Raw genomic sequence first — 21,154 nt, 5'->3', positions numbered from 1 at the left:
CCACAGTACAGGCCTACCGGTACGTTTTTCTTAGATGTATGTTCGCGTTGTTGAATCTGTTTTGAGGAGAACAAACACATCATCTTTCATGTAAGTTTCCGTGCAACTTCCTTGTGTTCTCTGTTTGTGCATCATTATGATATGCACATTAACAGAGACTGGCTACGTGGCTACGCATCGTAATTTCATAGTACGACACACCATCAATCTGCCCCACTGAATAAATCACTAGGGGGCAAAAAGGGGGCAGCATTTCCTACTGGTCCCCATCAACGTATCTCACATAAGGTCCTTAAAACACTCCCCCCCCCCCCCTCCTTCCCTCAGGGGCTGAAGATGGCAACGATATTATTTACACAAAAATGACTGCCAGTGCATTTGGGTCTGCCCAAACATCGCGATGGAATCCTCCATTGGGTCAATATTGTCAGATGATGATATCGGCCAATGAATTCATCCTGTAACGATAGATTGTTGTCTAGTCCTGCGTCGCTAACCCAATTCCACTGACATCTGACTGCCAATTTAGAAAACCTACGTCCGTTATATTTTTTAATTTGGGGGGGGGGGTTAACAGATTAAAATACAAAACACATCACAGAAAACTTGGATAAAATCTATACCTTGCTTCAAAGAGGGTTTTTGAATTTTATTTTAACTAGCCTATGCATGTCCAAACATAAATCTACAAACTGGTCATTGGTGCAGGCTATTTAACAGTTATGTAATTTGTTGCAAAAGCTTTGACGAAATTTTTCACATATATGTCCATTTTAATTGTCTTGTCATAATTATATGTAATTGTAAAAAAAATCATTCTAAAAACAGGCCTACTCAAATAATCCCCTAAATTAAAGGGAATATACAACATTTGCTTTTGCTGTAATTTTCAGAAATAGATTGATTTGGGGTTTAATATTTTATAGCAAATATTGTTACACTGACCTTTTTAAAGTTTTGTGTTCATAGTATGCTTGAAAAACCAAGGGGAAAAAAATGTTTTTCTTGTAGTCTGATTCCCTGACCCCACTTCAGATGAAATGGACCAATTTATAGACGTCGGGGAATTGTAAGGTCAGGGAACCAGTCTAGCTGGCTTGCACCCGTTCACTGATGCGTAACTGATTGCAAACAAAATGTGGACTAACTAAATTTGGTAAATTGGGGGCAGTATTTGAAGTGGAAAAAACAGGGTTTTTTTGCCAACGATGGTCATGATGCAGATGAAATTGATGCAAAAATTCTACTTTTCTTGAAAATGCCAGCATATTGTGCCATGATTTTACAGGAATCTTGTAACCGTCAAGTAATATATTTCATAGTTATTTGGTAGTTTTTTTATTGATGTTTTACGTTGTATAAAATGCCAATGGTCCCTTGATCTCCCTCTTAAAAAAAACACACAAATCCAGAGAAAATGCAGTATCAAGCCCCGTTAAGTTATTTTTCTTAATATCCCCTTTAATGCCAATAAAAAGTCCTAATTACCATGCACACCAGCTGGGTAGGTGCTGATTGTCACTGCACCCAGTGTGCTGTGATCAATGTCTCTGTGTATGGTCTGCCCACTTGCCACTCCACAATGAATGCAATGGGGGATCCTTTAAAAAGCCAGATTGTGAATGGCCCCTGAACATGTGTAAACGACATGGTGTGATGAAGGTGGCAGGTTTGAATTGGGAAGGTTTCTGAATAGATTCTGTAATGTATGACTACAGGCAGCTTCAGGTAATTTGACAGGGCACACAGGAAACTCCCATCCCCTCTTACAATTGTATGCAGTAAACTGGTTTACAGCATACCACTAATTAAAGTTACACTGAAGAATTTTCATGAACATTAACACCCCCCCCAAAAAATAAAGGACGACTTGTTGAATAACTCAAACTGGCTTTGACTTTAAAATGTTATGGCTGTGCGCACAAACATTGTACAACAAATTTGACCATAATCCACTTAATAACGATTTGTGTAAGTACTAGTCATATTTTCAGTCATACCAACGACCCAGACTTGTAAAGATGTTCCTCATATCACAACACATCATGGTTACAAACAACCAGAAAAAAAAAGTTTATTTACTTTTGGCTGAAGTGCAAGCGCTTGTCAAAAATGATGCATAGTACAACAAAGTAGCAGAATATTTGGCAGGATAGTCGAGATAAAAATGTGGTTTCTTTTATGAAAATACAGTATAACAAAAAATGCAAACTCCCATTAAATTTCCTGTGGATTGATAAAAATGTGCAGTGACAAGTCAATGGGATTGTTAGGAAATAGAACATGTCATAGTGGAGTGATAACTTGGTGGTTTTTTTTCTAATTTACTTCTTTTTTTATAAGATGGAATTTTGTGTCGGGGTGATATAAATCAAATTAGGTTTTGCCCTTCACCGACGTTTAAACACTGTATACGTCTGAGTATACAGTGTTTAAACATCGGTGAAGGGCAAAACCTAATTTGATTCTTTTTTTTTAAGAACTTTGAGTTCAGAAAACCAGAAATAGGCCCTACATTTTACTGGTTTGCAAGACTCAATTTTTATTGGGAGTGATTTTTAATTAAACAAATAGGTTCTGTTGGGATGGAGTAATATAAAAAGCACACAAATTAATCAAAACTATCACTTGAGACTACCACTGCTACCAGTGATGCAGCTTGCATACGGTACCTGCAAAATCAGTGTTATAATGCAAAACATTACAATCTGACAAAGGTTTGGAAAGCATTTCCACCTAGCACCAAAGAAAAAGATGTGGCCACACTGTCAGTTGAAGAATTTACCTACCGCGGTAGGTCCAATTGTATGATATACGAATGGACGCGGAACGCCCCAAATCTGAGAAAAACAAAACTTAGTGTACAAAAAATTCCACAGGTGGTCTAAGGGGCGTGGCTAACTCGCAAACGGCGATACATGTAGGTCAATTAGGATTCAAAGTGATGCATGGTAGATTGTACATTTTTTATATCCACTTGAGGCACTTTGTGCAGCACCAGACAAGACAAGACGAGGGGAACTGCGTGGTTAAGCACATATTGTTGCTCCTATTAAAAAAAAGACTCAAATTAAAATAACAGGGCTTGAAATAAGGGATCTAGATAAACTTACCCTTTCTTTTCGTGAGGTGCTTGCTACTCCCAGCTTATAATGCCTTTGTTCTTCAGGGATTTGCATATGTTCAAATGTTCTCCTTTGACGGATCAGGGAGTGTTCACAGGTACTACAGGTGAAGATGGTATTCCCATGTTCTAGGACTACGGCCCCCCGAGGCCTCTCGATCCCAAGCAAACTGGGGTACTCCTTGGTGCTCACAGTGCGGACATCGTCACGGGAAGTCAGGTGGCCACAGATAAAGCAGGCAAACTCATGAACGAAATAGTGACGCAGCCAGCGATTGTTGTCCGCAAACGCCTTCGAGTCCTCAAAATCCTGCCACTGGGCGATCAGGTTGAAGTAGCAGAACATGCAGCTGAGGGCCGTGCCGTCTGCGTCGATTGGCGCCGCGCTTGGAGCGGGATTGCGACTGGCAAGGAAGGGGAAGAACGGCGTGGCCTCGTCGATGTTGTTAGTAGTTCTGCGTGGGTAGGAGTGGACCTTGTAGAGCCGGTTAGGGTCACAGTGGGCTCCGCACAGGAAGCAAACTCCCTTGGTGTATGAGCGGGTGTTGGTGGGGGAGCTTAGCTTGTACTTCCCAACGTATCTTCTCTCACTGTGCGGGATGCCCTCTGCCTGGTAGACCTTCCACTGCTGCTCAAGCTCCAAATGACAGTTGCTGCATATCAAAGCTCGGCCCTCAGCATCAATCGGCTTGGCTTGGGAAGGTTTTTTAATGTTGGCCAAAAATGGGAAGTACATGACGTGGCTGTTGTCCTTATCTGGGGCCAGGGTGTCAACTGCTTTAGTGTGTTCAGGCGGCACAGTCTGAGCACACAGGTAGCAGATCTGTAGCTTGTGTCGTTTCTCGGCCTGTTTGAGCAAGCTTGTGTCTGCGTTGGTGTGAGGGCGACTCTGCTTTTTAGCTTTGTGAATGCGGTACACGCGCTTGTCATGGGGAGTGTGGGTAAGTTCATGGGCATTCCACTGCTCATAAAGATCTTTACTGCATGGCAGACACACCTGAGCTAGGCCCTCCTTGCTCAGAGGTGCACTGCCTGTTGGTGCAGAGTGCTTGTCTAAAAAGGGGTAATATGGTTCACTGCTGTTGTACCGTCTGGCACGTATGAGGTGCGTGTCTGAGAGATTGACAGCTTTCCCACAGAGAAAACAGATGATGTGGTTGGGAGCACCCGACACTGAATCGGGGTTAGGATCAGCCTCGGAACGGAGGTGGTATTTTCGCTGATGGAGGGGCACACTGTCCCTTTCAAATGAATGCCACTGCCGGAGAAGAAACAGAGTGCAGAGTTCGCACATCAGCACACGGCCAAGGTTGTCCACTGGCTTGGCCCCAGGCGGAGCTGGGTGGCCAAGAATACATGGGAAGTACGGAGCCTCTGACTTGGACCAGTGGCTTGTGTGCACAACACGAGTTGATTGCTTAGATGTTGTTGATCCACAACCATAACAGACAGTCACAGCAGGTATATCCACATCCACACTGTCAAATGAGGTCCTTCGTTTGTTGTCAGCTGTTTCAGCCGTGACTGAATATCCGTTATCTTGTTTGCTGTTTTCACTTCCTGGGGGTATTGTGGTAGAAACTCCTGTGTCCGAGTAGTGCGCATCTCGAATGTTAAGTTTGTACATTTCCTCGCGAACCTGTGGGCTCACTTGCATCTGGGGGTCTGGTTTGTTGCCATGACCTCCTCCAATTCCATCACTGCGCTTCAACCAATACAAGCGCTTTACTATCGGCGTGTTGTTGCTCTCGTAAGCCAGCCATTGCTGCTTCAAAAAAGCCAGGCAGACCTGACAACAATCCACGGTGCCGTCCGGCCGAAACACAGTACCTGGGGAAGCATCGTGGTACTGGAGAAAAGGAAAGAACGGTTCGCTGGCGTGGGGACGGCTCCTCAGAGTGGCGTCGGCCCCACGTGCACCGCACACGTAGCAGTTGGGAAGCATACGGGAGGCCCGTGAGCGCGACGGTGCGGCCGGGGAACGCGACTTGCCCTGCCCGGTGCTGGCCGTCGGGTGCGGGTGTTTCGCGGACGTTGAGCGCTCCTTGCCCGGTCGAGTCTCGCCAGCCATGGCCAGCTCAAAAATTCACCGCCGTCACTATGCCACAGAGCGTCGAATAGCTGCTAGATTTGCCCCAGAGATGCACACACATTCCAAGACTGAATTGCCAGATTGTGACAGGTTCCTGTGCAGATAGCTAGCGTGAAATCAAAATAACACTTCCGACATGACAGCAATCCACACGCTCGCTGCGTCGGCCGCCATTACTCGTGTGAATGAATGATTATCATGCAGCTTTACCCACAATGCACCAGTCGGCAAGCTGATGGAAACATTGGCCCCGCATCATGGATAAATCAGAAAACACGTGCAACACGTGTCCCGTTTGTTTTCGTCTGCCCGTTATCAGCTTCAGTACACTGAGAAACAAAAATGCAGTGAAATCATACTGCATTAACAACGAAGCACCCCGGCCCAATGCTTTTAAATAGTTTTAAACAAATCAAAGTGTATCCAGAATAAACATACATTCCCTCTTTAACAGAAATGGGCATATCATTGAAAGCCGGCGCAACAACCACGACAATAAGCGGAATATGCACTATCAGTGCTGCCGCTGTCGAATATTAAAATCATAAACACAAAGAAAATGCTTTGTGACCAGCCGGCCGCGATGATTGTAGTGAGGTTGTATTTGGATCATGCGCTTACAAGCACTCACTGCCTCATTCATAAAGACACATGGTCAATGCTTTTGAATTCATAATAAATCTGCCAATCGGTATTGTTCCATCCCAGCAACGGACGTCGTCGATTTTTGTTTCCTTCTCACTCTTTAATAATAATATCTAACGGGGAACTGGCCTGTCTGGCAACCAAATATATATCATCCTGGCAAATAAAAGCAGGCGAGCAGGCGAACATGCGACCAGGGGCGTTGTGTGAATGCACACTGGGTAATAAAGCGGATCGTGCACGGTGCAGCTGAACCAGGTGTCCGGCCAGGCAGCACGGCCGGCCGTCATGGGAGTGATACGGCCCATTCACCCTCCGGATTTGCCTACCCGTTTTACGTGCCCCCACATGCATTTGCAGATCTGGCTAGTTGATAATATATCAGAACCCCCCTGGCTACTGGAAATTATCTATTAAAGGGAGTGACTTGAAGAAAAACAAAGAGCGTGAGAACACCCGCAACAGAAAACTGAGGATATTCCTTCTTCTTTTTTGTAATGCAGTGTTTTTGTGATGTCCGGAAGGGGTAGGATGGAGAAGGTACACCTCCCCGGCCCCAGGGCTTCAGGAGAGAGAGCCAATTCCAGGCCGGTTCGGTTGCGATTTACCGAGTCAACTTGTATACAAACGGTCGGCAGCTGTAATGTAGTAAGCTAAGGCACAGCACAATAGCTGACAATAGAGCCTGAATGTGGTGGCGTGCTTCCGAACCCTCGAATATGAAAATTAGCGTGTAAAAGTCAGAATTTTAAAAATGTATTTTTGGTACATAAAATTCTTAAGAAAATAACCCTCTGAGAGAAAAGGCCTTTGTAAAATTGTTACTAGCATCAATATCGTGCCAAGATTCAACCTCTCACTTCTGAAAATCTAAAATACATGTGGACTCTAGAAGTACTCGTACCAAGATGAAAATTTATCAAATAATTTTGTTGCGGTATTGGGTAAAAACTTAATCTTAAATAGGAGACTAAAATGTCTTTTGGGACACACAACTTTTTTGAATAAACTCGAAGGACTAATACTCATTTACAAACAAATCTAAAATGACCGTTAAAGTTGGTGTAGGCCTATACGTGCTTTTTGGGTGAGGCACCTTGACAAATAGATTTTCAAATTTAATTTATAACCTTTTTAGCATGACATTAGTTATGAGCTTTCCAATGAGACATCGCACTGAAAAAAAAACGACAAGCTATATCAATTAATTAATTACAACTTTTGAATTTGGAGCGGAACGCTCCTGTGCGCAATTTCTGAACTGAAGCGCGCCATTTAAAACCACTTTATACAACTGTATAAAGGCCTGCAAAGCAAACAAACAAATGTATTTGTTACAGGACATTATAAGCACGTATATACCAACTTAAAGTAAGAACTGTATTCAAGCAAGCCCAACTAACTCTAGAATCCATCGGATGTATGAAGGTACATCTTCGCGTCGTTATCATTTTCGTTCTCACTCAAGTACGCGATGTGAAAACAAACGTGATCGAACGAGGAGACCTATACGAAAATCCGGATGTGAAAGGTCGTAAGTAAAATTCGTTTTTACCCATCCCCAACCAGCGGCGTAGCTACGAAGGGACGTGGGGGGGGGGGGGGGGCGCACGCTGTCCCAGCGCCTCCTCCACTGGAAATTTGGCATCCGGAGAAAAGCACAGCCGTATGAGTTACCATGATTAGCTGGAAGAACGTAACTGTCGCTTTTTCCCCAATTTTGTGCGTATTTTTTTACCAAAACCCTTTCTTTTCGCGAGAGGCTGTTTATTTTAACGTCGATGGAAAGCGAATAGCGGTAGTTATTGTCTAACATTAACCATGATGTAGGTTTTGAACAGCGCCCCTATGGGAAAAGAGTACCCAGCCCCCCCCCCCCCCCCCCCCCCCGTGTTACTATTTGATTTTACGGAGGTCGGGCGTCTGGTGAAAGAAAACTGTCTACCTTTCAGCACAGATGACATTTTTGGGCGCCCCTCCATTGTAAACCTCAAGCCCCCCCCCCCCCCCCCCCGATGAGAACCCACGGCTACGCCGCTGTCTTCAACTGACTTCTCATCATTTTTGCCTTGTCGAATGCCAAGATAAACATTCCAACATGAACGTTTCTTGGGGTGATATTACGGTTTGAAATCATTGTCAACGATTATAGTAAGAGAAATGGAAACCCTACGTAAAATGCACACACAGGGTCGCGGAGGGGTCCGGAAGCTCAAAATGGCGTACTTTCAGACTCTATAGATCGTTTGCAGTGCCTTTTTTTTTCAACCGGTTCCTGTTTGAGTATAGCGCTCTTGTGCATTAATTGCTAACAAAACCACCTCCAAAAAAAAACAGCTGCTGGATGCAATCGATCTTATTGTCGAACGAACTTGGACCATTCCAACTTGAGCGGTATAATTGCTGGAGACTGGGTCTGTCTAAGTAGGAAATTGTCTGAAATTTTCTTGAACGTTACTCATCGTAACATTGGGGGGGGGGGGACACTAGGGAAATAATTACAGAAGAAAACGCGGCAATGCCACGAATTGTCGTCTCTGGAGCATTCCAAATGATGGCCTCCGAATTCTGGTGAAATGTTTGGTTTTTCTGTCTCAATTGCGCAACTTATGTGCTTTGAAGCTCATCTGATAGGATTAATTTACTGCACATGCCTCAAAACAAAACCCACGGTTGAACACTTTATCGTTAAAAGTATGATTGTGAAATTTTTCTGTTTCATTTTGCCGGCAAAATAATACACGGTAGCGGCAGTATCACAACTGCTGTAACTGAAACTTAATAATAAGTTATGCTTGGGTCATTAATTCGGGGCGCAGATTATTGCGTATATTACATTGTAAAATGCAAGTTTGTATATTTATGTATTTATTTATTTATTCCATTTCTTTTCCCAGGGTATGCCCAAACAGCTAAAAACTGGTTTCCGAGTGGGGCCCTGCATGCACAACAAATAATATTATTCAATAATGTTAAGTAATGTTAAAGTCATATTGCACGGGCATTCATGTACACGAGACGGTTTGGTCTTTGGCCAGCTGACCTTTAGGCCGAGTTTGGAGAACTCTTCGGAGAAGATGGAGGGGGCGGTGACGGTGGATGTGCAAGGGCGGATCCAGAACACAATTTTTGGGGGGGCCAAAAAAAATTTTGGTCCCCCCAAAAAGTGGGTCTAAAAAATTACGGCGTGGGGTTCGGGGCCCGCTAGGGCCCCGACAATTTTTTGGATTCTAGATGCTCTGTGGTGCGATCTGAGGCAATTTCTGACCACTTTAACCAATTTTTTTGAGGAAAAGATGGTGGTGTACTCATTGCCTGCCTTTATTGCGATGTCACATTAAAAAAAAAAAAAAATGGTTTCGTTTTGGGGGGGGCCATGGCCCCCTTTGGCCCCCCCTGGATCCGCCCTTGTGGATGTGGAGGTCTACGGTGAGGCTGTATAGGCATTCAGGATCACGCCAGGGATACGCGAGGCAACGACAGATACCACAATCATCGATGGTGACATTGAAGAGGTCAGACAGCGCTGCAACAAAACCTTGGCGGCGAACTCCGGACAGTAACCAGTCGTTGTCTCTGGCGATGACTCGGATGCAACATCTCTCGGGGTGTCATATGGCAGCAAAGAGGTTGACATTTCCGGATCGAGAAGGCCGGTTCTCTGTAGGTCTAGCCATAAGCTAGAGCGGTCAACCGAGTCAAGGACAGCTTTGAGGTCGACGCGGGCAATCTGGCAAGATCTCCCCGTTTACGAAATCAGTTTGCGGGCCTTCTCGTTAAGGAGGATGCGGAATGACTGTTATGTGTGGTTAATTAATTTTGATTGGCATGGATCCCGCTGTAGCTGATGGCTGGGGACAGGACAGCCCCCTCAATACTGATACATTTTCACAGAAATTAGGATGTAGTTTGAATCCGGGTGTCCTGAAGGGAGTACATCTGAGACCCATTGTGAGTTGATGATAATTCTCAGTCATTCTATAGCATGGCATCACCAAATTGTTTCGGAAACTCGGCGGTAATGCAACAGATCCTAGAAGCTCGGCCGTTCTTTATAGTTTGCGGAGACCTTACTTCACCTCGTCGATGGTGACTCCGGGTGATTTTGCAGGCATTCGTGGCTTGCGCTGACGTAGGCCTATACCTGAGTGGACGTGTTGGCTTCGGATCCTTTCGCGAAGTCGAAAACCGAGTGTAGTTGGTTGGGCTGATAACGGCCACTCGGACATATAGCTTACCGTTCACTCTATTATATATGTCGGGAAAAGCTCAAATCCGACGTTGGTCGCAGGGATAAATCCGAACGCACTTGGTTGGACGTGTCGGTTTTAAATCACCTCGTCGAACACTGCAAGCAGGACGTAGGCCAGGCTGAAGAAGCAATATGCTAGCCGTCCGTAAGTATAAGGTCCGGCCACAGGTCGGCAGCTAAAAGTCAGTACGACCGTTCCAAGACGTACTGTGACCGACGCCGACGATTTGGTCGACCGATTGCCGACCGACGTCAGTGTGCTACCCGGCCGGGAAGCGTCTATTCCAATCCATAGTGTGCATGTCATGCAGCCTCGCGGGCCGGGGGGGGGGGGGGGGGGGGAGTTAAAATACTGTTGCTCTTGTGCTATGATTTGTAGTGGATACAGCCTGGCAGCAACAGCTGCATCAAAATATCATGTTATACTCCGTCCACCAATTTTATAGGACTGTATATGTGCACAATTCAGGCCAGGTGAAGTACATGTAATTTCTTTCAGCCACGGAGGCCCTGAGCTGGCTGATTAAACCATGGATGGAGAAACAAGGCCGTGTCACTTCCAGTTTGTGAAGACGTGGTCACTGGTCAGTACGAGAACTCACCATGTTTTTAACAGAAGTACATAAGGGATTCGCACCCCGGGGATTTAACTTTACAAAAAAACCACGTCTCCGACTTGTCCGACCTAGAATCAGGAATGCGGAATTCAAATCACCAACTGGAGCATTCGGACGCTTCTATAGCTAGCCTCATTCAATTGTTTCTACTTGCAAGCGCAAAAACTGCCATGTGCACGTGCGACTGTTATTGTGAAGGGCGACCTCTATTGACATACTATCAACTCAAATCTTACCCCCTGACGTCTGCAGCAGTGGACGCACCCATTCTTTGGATCAGACTGTCACCGGAATGTGCCGCGCCGGCGCGCCGATCACCTGCCGGTACGGGGGTGAACAACAAAACCAACCGGCGCCAACGTAGAGAAGTAAACGTCATTCGCGGTATTTTATTCCATAAGATCACTTATAACTGGACGATTTGTGAAGACAAACACAAGGTTTGACACTTGGAAAGATTTGTTAGTCAAATTGGCTATAGATAGGTTTATAGTTTTGGAATCGTTTTGTGCATGCATAAAAGACTTTAGTTTTAAGTTTATTAAGTGAAATACTTTTTAGCCGGCTTTCTTTCACATAGCCCCATAAATGTGGCCTATTTACTGGACTGCCTCCGTAAACATAGGCCACACATCCACATGTACAAAAACGTGTCGACTTTGCCAAATTTCGATTTTAACATTTAGGCTTACTTTGTAGGTTTATTTTGCTTTAGAAGCATTCTCACCCACTATATAGGCTAATCAGAAAGTGCTGCCTTTTTCAGATGTTCATTTTTCGTGAAATTTCCAGATACATTTGCACAGGTTTGCGTATCAAAATTTCAACATGAAATTTCACAAAAATTAGACATCTGAAAAAGGCAGCACTTTCTGATTAGCTCATATAGAGGGTGAGAATGCTTCTAAAGCAAAAAAAAACCTACAAAGTAAGCCTAATTGTGAAAATCAAAATTTGGCAAAGTCGACACGTTTTTGTACATGTGGATGTGTGGCCTATGTTTACGGAGGCAGTCCAGTAAATAGGCCACATTTATGGGGCTATCTTTCACAGTGCACAGTGAATCACGAGGAAAGATTCCCACATCTGGCCATCACTTTTCACCCTGTGCACAAACCCTATGAGACTGGTCTGAAAATTTTTAAGTGTTTTCTCAGTAAATTATACTTCAATATTTTCCCTGCTAAATTTGACTTTTTAGGACATATGAATTAGGGCCTAGGGCCTAGTCCGAGTAACTTGGACCCAACTTATCGCCTTTTTTAACATTTGGACATGGTCTGGCTTACTATCGCCAGACCATGTCCAAATGTTAAAAAAGGCGATAAGTTGGGTCCAAGTTACTCGGACTACCTAGGGCCTATAAACTTTCTGATGGCCTTAGGTCACTGAAGGGAAAAATTAGAAGTGGAAAAAATATTGCAACCCGACGCCACTTTTTTCTTCATATATCATCTCAATGAAGGTCAGTCATTGCAAAAATGATGATGAATCTGGGACTGAGAAACATTTCCAATTTTGTTAGGAAATACTTTTCTCGACTTGAACTGCTGAAGTGGCGTCAGGTCGCAACATTTTTCCCAAATTAGTGATGGCCAGATATGGGAATCTTTCCGTCAGACAACTCGACTGTTGATAGCCCCATAAATGTTGCCAACATACTGAACTACCTCCGTAAATAAAGGCCAAGTTTAACCATAAAAGTGCATAAAATTAAGGTAGTGTATATTTTGCCGGAGGTAACGCCGGCAAACTAACGTTTACTAAAGGTTTGCCGGCGGCAATCCATATCAACAGAAGGCGCTGTACTCTTTAAGATAGGGCTGAATTATAACATGTATTAAATTCCCACCAAAGTTGTGTAGCACAGTCGGTGCAGTGGTTAAGCAATAGCTCTAGTGAGTGGGATGTCCCGAGTTCGAATCCTGACCCCCGCCACAATTTTAAGGTTTTTTTTTCCAATCCCCAAATAAATAAGAATATTATTCTTTTATTATTTTAATATGTCTCAAACATTTTATTGCAGAGTATTACTTTTTCTTTTTCAGATTTGTGGCTCTGGAGGATTTTTTTTTAAAGGGAAATAAAGTCTGAAATTATAAAATGGTCTGATTCCCATCTTGTTAATACAAAAATACAACGATAATATTGGCATGGAGCCAGACTAAAATTTGTCACCGGAAAATGTTTAAGTACAAAAAAACAGTAACTGCGCATGTTCAGTGCATATCCGGCAAACTAACGTTTACTGAAGGTTTGCCGTCTCCGGCAAAATATCCACTGCCTAAAATTAACAGCCACTTGCGAAGAGAAAGGTTTTTAGGTGGAAAATATGTACCAAATCGCGGAAAATGGGACATTATGTTCTTCCACTGGAAGTTCCAGCTAATTATGGTAGGCCTAACTCATACGGCTGTGCTTTTCTCTGGATGCCAACTTTTCGGGGGGGGGGGGGGGGGGGGGGGCAACTGGGGGGGGGTGCTTGAACTTTGTAGGGGACGTTGTAAGTCCAAACTTACTACATGTACCCTGTTGCCAGCTATGGGGATCCCAAGTGGGAATGCAGTGGAGCGTGACTCATGTACATACGGGTAACACTGACCACTGAGTCTCGAGAAGGTTAATGAGGGCAATCAACCGTGTCCAGGTAGCCAGCTACGAAATGGATAGATCGAGTGACGGGCTATCCTGCAGTTGTACTGTAATATTTTGCTGACTATCTCAGCATTGCTGACTATCTCACAAACAGTCAAGCATCCCAAGATTGTGTTTGAAAAAGAACAAAACTTTTGTGGCTTGGAAAAATAAACAACAGGATATAAATAAAATATGTTGAATGAATCGTAGACACAGGTGTACTTCCTGTGCACAATACAAAAATCAGTATCAGTGTAGACCACGCAACCCCCCTAAAAAAAAGGAAACTTGCCTTAAAAATATAAATGCAGGCAGGAAACAGCAGATTCTCTATACTCTTAGGCCATTCATTTTATTATTGTTACTTCATTTAATTAAAAAGGTAATTAAATTCAGTTAGAAATAAAATCAGTGCGGTGATTTGTGCTTAATTTCTGCGTGAAGTCATCTGTAACTAATACGTAATTGTTGATACAATAACAGAACACGCAGTGGTTGGGACTTGTTTGCAAAACAAACAGGACGCATTGGGTTGTTTAAAGGTTTGTTTTCAGAAATAACAATTGATATAAATTTCAAAGTTTTTTGTTGTTGTTCATCGTCAAGTAATTGGACGTAAGGAAATAATATGTGATGGTATTGGCAAATTGCCAAATACAAATTCCATGCTTCATATTAGAGTGTATTTCAGGGAATATAGCACTTACTTTATTTTCCCTTTTTGGGGTTGATCTGGTGCATTGGAAATAATTATAATTAATAATTTGTCAAAACTTTTGTTGTAGCTCCGAGCAACAGTCGTACAGCTGAAGCCTGAAAGTAACAATACAACACACTCAGTTTGGGATTCAATATTATTTGCAATGCATACGGTCAGCGCAAACCCCCCCCCCCCCTTAGTTCATATGTTTTATATTCACTTCATGCAAAATATATTCTGTTTGTACTGTTTATTCAGTGGTTAATCCATGATCATAAAACTTGCCTTTCAAATTTTACCCTTTTTCCCCCTCTCACAGGCATTGAAGCGAAGCATTCAGTGTGACATGCACGAAGAGACAGAGCGATGTCATTCCTATTAATAGAGAGCAACAGGTGAACTGTTGTCGCAGCCTGAGTACCAGAACCAACTGCAAGCTTGTCACAGGCCAGTAATGCTTGGAAAGCTGTCTCCGACAGAAACCTGGAAAAAAGAAATCGGCGGGCTTAGTTTGCCTGTAACAGTCCATGCAGAAGACTTTAATAAAACCAGTGCCAGAAATCATTTTGGCTATCGAAAATCAGAAAAAATAAATAAAAATGGACAGACAAACGCACCAGTCTTGGAGTGATGAGGGTACCAGGACAGTCGGTTCCCCCCGCACGACGGAGGCTGTTCGGATTGCGCAGGGGACCAGTGAGAAAGCCTTACCCCAGTACACACTGGATGAGGTGGGGGACCATTGGGAAGCCAAGTCCTGTTGGGTTGTTCTCTTCGACCTCGTCTATGATGTCACCGAGTTCTTGCATCAGGTATTAAAAAAAAGGGAGATCGGGGAGGGGCTTAGGGTTAGTGGGGGTGAACAGTTTTGTTTTAAGTCCTAATGGACATTGCAAGTAATTCCGATTGACTATATTCACAATTTTCAGCCAAGCAAGATGTTATCCTCTGTTAAAGGCACATAGGAATATCTGCAATTTCCCGGAAACGTATCTACCGATTCAACGGGAAATCCTTGCTAAAAGTGAAGTTGGGAATGGTACCAAATACCCTGTGAAATGATTCCGCTTGATTATGGTGTCATTCAGAAGAAACGATCATTGAAGGTGGTTTGAGAAAGTGTTTCCCAGGCAGGCAAAGTGTTTTATAATGTGCATTAGCAATGGAGTCGCGAGACCCCCAATGGATCAGTCTGTTTGCACATGAATTGAAAGGGAACATTTGCCAAAATCATTAAAACTGTGGCGATAGAACATAATGTAATTGTAATGTTCGAATTCAGATTTTGTTCAAACAATGCCTTTTGTTTTCTTACAGCACCCTGGTGGATCCGAGATATTATTGGAGCATGCAGGTGAGTTGTATTTTGTTTATAACGTTTTTTTAAAGTTTAATATTGATTTGTTTCCCCAGATTATTTCTGTTGTTATCAATAATTATCATTAGTTGTTGTTGCATTCTCCTACCTATTATCCCGAGGTCAAATGATGGCTTGTCCAGTAGTTTGCTAACTACCATAACACAAGTACTTCCTGGCGGGAGTGCATTTGGCCGAAAACACCAGTTTTGAAAAGGGCAAGATGTATCGGCCAAATTGTACAACTAGGCCAAACACACATACTGACTCCACCGTAACTTCATACTTTCCAATATTCCGAGGCACAGCCACAGAGCAATTTTTGCTACGACGACAGGCCATGTACAGCTGCCAAGTTCAAGTTCAAAACACAGTGTGTACAAAATCAGGGGGAACCATTGACGTGTACAGCATTAAACAAGTAATTACAAAAACAAATTATTTTTGTAATGAAACAGGACATGACTCCACCCGGGCGTTCCAAGGGAAAGGTCACTCCGAAGAAGCCCACAAGTTGCTGGAGAAATACTGCATTGGCCAGCTCGTCTCGGTATGTTTTAGTTTTGTTTTTTATTTCTTCCTTTACTTCCTACATAAATGTACATATTGTGCAGTTATATTTACTAAGTAGAGCTTTGCATTTGCAAATAATTTCGTATTTGATTATTCTAACTTAGACTACAGGGCGAGTAAAAAAAAAGCGGAACCCAAACCCCCACAAATATATTTCATATTTAAAAAAAATATGTAGCATCAACATTAATAATGACTGGAAAGCCAATTTCATACTTTTAGATGAAAAAAATACTGCAATTGCTCGATCCATTCAAAGTATATCACCATTTACACAATGTAAACGCAATGACCCTAAAACCTCTTTCATCCAAAAATGCGATTTTAAGAATCGTCGTCACAATTGTCTTCAAACAACACCAGCGATAAAACCCCAGTTTAAAAGTTAATGATATTGAATCAAGTCCTTTTGAAGGTCCGTCTGCTTTAAAAAAGTTGATTTTATAAATCATACTGTATTGTTTATTTTATAAAGCATCTTGTTTGCCTAACCAGGGTTGTTAATAAAGATATTGTGTACTACAGTTGTTGACAGTTGTTGAAACAAGTATTCTGTGTCATTTTCTTTGTTGTTCCAAAAAGTCAGAACACACAATAAATTGCTTTTTTTGGACGAAACAGATTTCAGGGTCATTGCGTTTAAATGGTGATATTCTTTGAACGTATTGAGCAATTCCAGTAATTTTTTTCATTTAGAAGTAGAAAACGGCTTTCCAGTCATTACAATTGTTGGTGCTACAATTTTTTTTAAATATGAAATATATATTTTTGGGGGTTTGGGCTCCGATTTTTTCGCTTCACCCTGAAGAAGAAATATTCGGTTTTCGAAATACAGTGATCAAGTTCACCAGAGTGCTTGGTTGGTTTTGGGCACTACAGTGAGTAAAGGGTGAATGTATTTAAAGATGATGCAATGTGGCTTCAAACTTTACATCAATACGTGTTCTTTGTATTTATGTTGATTTCTTGCAGAGTGAGCGAATCTATTGAAGGGGTTGCCAAAGCGCCCTCTATTCAGGGATGTCTTAGACTGACAGGCAGGAATTATTCACGTGTGCAATCATGAAAAGACACCAAGGATTCAATAACCTCAGTAAAGTTATAATTACTAGCATTTTTGTATCAGGGTAATAGCTTTTGACAAATAATGTATTTTGTAAAGTTGATATTGTTTAAATTTGGTCGCTGGTTATTCCCTAGCATTCATAAATACCTAAGACAGTTTACGCATTCCTATTGGTCGAGAGCCCGTCACGGATGATAAAGACATGGCTAGCTGGTCTTAAACACTTTTCCAGTGTCACATAAAATGTGGACTCCTAAAAATCCAGTGCCTCTTATCGTTTCATTGGTTGAACGTTCACAATCCTCACGTAGGCATGCGCAACACTACCAGGGAGTCAGAATTTTATAGTTCTAAATTCAAAACCCAACGCGCCAGGTGCGTTCTGCGCGACATCGCGCAGAACATGATACGCGCGCGTCAATCTCCATAAAAGGGTTGTTTACATCTTACTCGCCAGCTGAACACTCTATTATTTTGCAAGAGGTATGTTTCAACAAAATCGGGATGTTTTGAACGAATTATATGATGTTTTTTTTACCGAAAAGGTATTTATGAATGGGAATAAATATATGCTCCGTCGGTATTTATCACTCTGTTTAAGACCACTTAGCAACTGGCGAGGGTAATTATCAGCACCCAGACTCTAAGTGGTCTTAAACAGAGTGATAAAAACCTCCGGAGCATATATTTATTCCCTTATTCAAAGAGTAACTTAACAATTTTTTCTGTACTGTTAAAAGGGCATTGTGTAAAAAACAAATGAAATTGAAGTGAACCGAATGTTTTTACATAGAATTCATGGTAAACTATACCAGGATAAGTTTTGGAATACAATATAGATTGCTTGCACAGTTGCGTCGTATTTCAAACTTATTTCGAGCAACTAGCGCGTGTTTTGATTATTTTCAACACTGTGCAATGCGTGCTTGATTGCGTAAAATACGCAGTTGCAGTTCTCCTGCAGAGATGGCCGTCTTTGAGAGAGACCTATTGTCTGGCAGCCAATAATTCAAATTTTGTGAAGACAAAATTCAACAACTAAACGTCGGTGGATTTTTTTCATTTCATGTCTCATTCCAAAGTGAACAACTTTTATATTGCTGGGAAAATAGCAAATGACAAAACAAATCATTTCTTGATGTGTAACTCAAAAACAGCACTGGAAATCATCTTTGAATACCTCAAAAATTGCTGCCTAATGCGAAGAGTTTACATTTAATTGATGGATTTGTTGAAACTGCATTCAAATTATTTTGTTAGAAAATTTAAAGCATCACCATTACAAAAACAATTAGCTTGAGGCTGCAATTATGAGACATGTAGGCCACACATAAATGGTAGTTTCCTGTTCTCTTTGGGATATCATCTGTGTTAATATTTTTAAAACACTTTTTAAAAAGCATCTTGCACAATTCACACCTAAGTGTATATTTTTGGTGTGTAAGTTTTCAGCTTTGTAAATATCGGTGAACAGAAGTGTGTATTTTTGTATTTTTTCAACTAGTATTCTTTAAAGGGTTCTGAAACCGGATTAAACCTCACGGTAAATAATTTACTTGAAATAAGTATTGGTACAAAATGTAATGGAAATTGTAAAGGTTATTTATGTGTACATGTTAACAGATTTTAAAAATGTTTATATAGATCTGCAAGTTCAGTGACAGTTGTCAGCCTTTTAGATGAAAACAAATGTCAGAAAGACGGGCCCTTGAAAAAGCAAACATCAAAGAAAGTATAAAAAAAAATTGGGAAGAATGTTGGTTTTCTCAAACTTGTTTATAAGCTTTGCGTTCAGTAAACATTTTCTTAAATTTGGTAGAGCTGCCCCCTTGTGTATATTTTCAGATCTGATATCACTGTCATCATTTTTGCACTGAAGAGTTTGGGTTTGTTTGTTTGCACGTTTTATTAACAATTTGATAACATTTGGAAGTACTGTTCTCTAGAAATGTCATGTTTTTTTTTAATACAGGGCGACATAAAAATATCAACTTTTTGCATCGAGCATATGTTAATGGAAAGGGCTCATTTAGAAACATATTTGAATTATAAAATGTCAAATTATAAAATGTCAAATTATAAAATGTCAAAAAAAATACAACATACTTTGACATTCTAGACGTGAATTTGCTGAATGTCAACTTTGCAGATTTCAATAAAAATTGAAAAATGAAATTTGGTTCGATCCCCCCCCCCCCCAACAGCTGGGTGGGATACAGATTCTATTCCACTGAATCCAACAATATAAATCACCTCCGTTTTTTTGTTTGTTCTCTGTTTAAATTGTCGACATGCAACAGAAACAGCCTGTTACTAAATCTTGTGTGGGTTACTTTGAGAATTGTATAAGTTTATAGATATTCATTGTTTGACATTAGCAGTGGTGAAGTCGGGTACATTCCCATGAGTATGAGCTTGTGTATCAGTTCAAGTACTTTGCAACGAGAGTGAGGCAGATTTTTCCATGAGTGCATGTATGCGTGCATTTCCATGAGTACGAGTACAAGTGTTGTGCAAACCAGACCCAAAAGTGACCCAGGATGGGTCGGGAAAATAGGTTAAGGGGTCATTTAAGTTGGACAAATTTATGCACAACTCTGTGGAATGTCGCCCCAAGTTACCATTTTCCATAATTATTATTTATGTATGCATTATATTCATTGCAGGGTAGAGATTCTTTGTGATAACAATGTGCAAAATGTTTGAAGTGCAAATAATATAAAGTTTCCTTTTCTTCGTAACACGCAGAGTGAGTGATTGGTTTTGTTTAACATAGAGTGCACATCAGAGTTGCATCTGACTCGCAGGAGTGTTGTGTACGGTCGAACTATCTGCATTTATTTAAAAGGATTTCACATCAAGAACGCATTTTGTGCCCAAATGCATTTACCACAAGATGATACTGGAAAATTTGTTAAAAAAGTAGAATTTAAATACAAATGTGACGTACGTCAAAATCAGGCACTTTTGGACAAGAAGTCAATTTTGAGTTATTGCAATATCAGTAAAATATTGGAATAATCCGCAGACACCACCCCCATATGAACAGAGATGGAGGGTACGAGCTGGCCCACGTCGTATACGACCACCTCCTGTCGCGCGACCAAGCTTGGTCACGTGACAGGTCACGTGATGGCCTTAACAACACCAGTTGACAAAGACACCGTGATGGTGTCGCAAGCTCCTGATATGAGTTCTTGTGATCAAAGTCCCAAAAAGGTATCTTTTATTTAATTGATATAATAATGGGACAGGAAACGAACTTCCATCCTCGATTAATTTTGAGTCATTTCAGAGCAAAATCTTGAACAGTGTCATTTTGTGAAATGACACACCTCTCTCAAATGGCCAGATATTGATTCCCTTTTTAAAAGCTATTTTCCAGCAATACACAATTTATTCACTATTGAATGAGGCATTGACCAAAAACAACCCATCCACGCTGATTTAAGGAATAATTACCTGACAAATTACTTGTGCTTGCGGTCTGACAATATTTCAGTTCTTGCAGGGTAGGCGGGTCCCTGCCTCCCCATCAGAATCGATAGTATAGGGATAAGGGACCAGCCTACTCTAAGTTTTTCAAGGATAAGGTTTGCAGGATGCATCTCGTCTAACAATTTCTTGTGTATTGCAAATCAAATATAGTAAACATTAGAAAGAATAACACATTTTTGTGTGAATTTGTCTGGCCTGATGTCTTTATTGCTTAGTTTTTTTTAAGTAAAAAAGGGTTATTTGCATCAGATTTATAGTGTACATGTATTTACATCTTAACGAAGGTCGTGTTCCAATTACATGGCTACGGCTTAAAATTATACACAGGGCTATGGGAAGTTGCTGCAGCCGCTACCATAGACACGTGTGTAATTTGAAGGCGTAGCCAAGTAATTCGGACACGGCTTAACTATAGAAAGCCTCCTTTTATCACAAATCTACTTCATGATTATTTTGCAGTATCTTTAAATGTTACCTACGAAAAAATCATTCACAACGTCGAGTTGAAAGTACTGTCAAGTACTGTCATAATAACTCTCACTCTTGAAAAAAATTACGGTGCTGTAGCGATGCCATTGGGGTATAAGCAAAGC

At 41.6% G+C, this 21,154-nt stretch overlaps 2 protein-coding genes across 3 annotated transcripts; one reads left to right on the top strand and one right to left on the bottom strand.

The window, feature by feature from the left end:
• Window positions 1-2,436: 2,436 nt before the first annotated feature.
• LOC119744635 lies at window positions 2,437-5,442 on the bottom strand. The gene has a single exon (XM_038220684.1). It carries the CDS (start codon window positions 5,193-5,195, stop codon window positions 3,066-3,068), a length of 2,130 nt encoding a protein of 709 aa, XP_038076612.1. The 5' UTR covers window positions 5,196-5,442; the 3' UTR covers window positions 2,437-3,065.
• Window positions 5,443-9,720: 4,278 nt separating this feature from the next.
• LOC119744624 (cytochrome b5-like) lies at window positions 9,721-17,299 on the top strand. Of its 2 annotated transcripts, none has more exons than XM_038220671.1 (5): window positions 9,721-10,258; window positions 14,387-14,879; window positions 15,385-15,421; window positions 15,883-15,974; window positions 16,970-17,299. In XM_038220671.1, the coding sequence occupies exons 2-5, from the start codon at window positions 14,667-14,669 to the stop codon at window positions 16,985-16,987; spliced, it is 360 nt and encodes a 119-aa protein (XP_038076599.1). In that variant the 5' UTR covers window positions 9,721-10,258; window positions 14,387-14,666; the 3' UTR covers window positions 16,988-17,299. The 2 variants fall into 2 exon arrangements, with proteins under 2 accessions (XP_038076599.1, XP_038076591.1); XM_038220663.1 differs by lacking the exon at window positions 9,721-10,258 and adding an exon at window positions 11,008-11,170 and having other exon boundaries at window positions 16,970-17,298.
• The last annotated feature ends 3,855 nt before the right edge of the window (window positions 17,300-21,154 follow it).

This window comes from Patiria miniata, unplaced genomic scaffold (assembly GCF_015706575.1).
Source record: "Patiria miniata isolate m_02_andy unplaced genomic scaffold, ASM1570657v1 HiC_scaffold_12, whole genome shotgun sequence".
NCBI lineage: Eukaryota > Metazoa > Echinodermata > Asteroidea > Valvatida > Asterinidae > Patiria > Patiria miniata.
The sequence above is the reverse complement of the archived record's forward strand: the minus strand, read 5'-3'. Positions and strand labels throughout refer to the sequence as shown.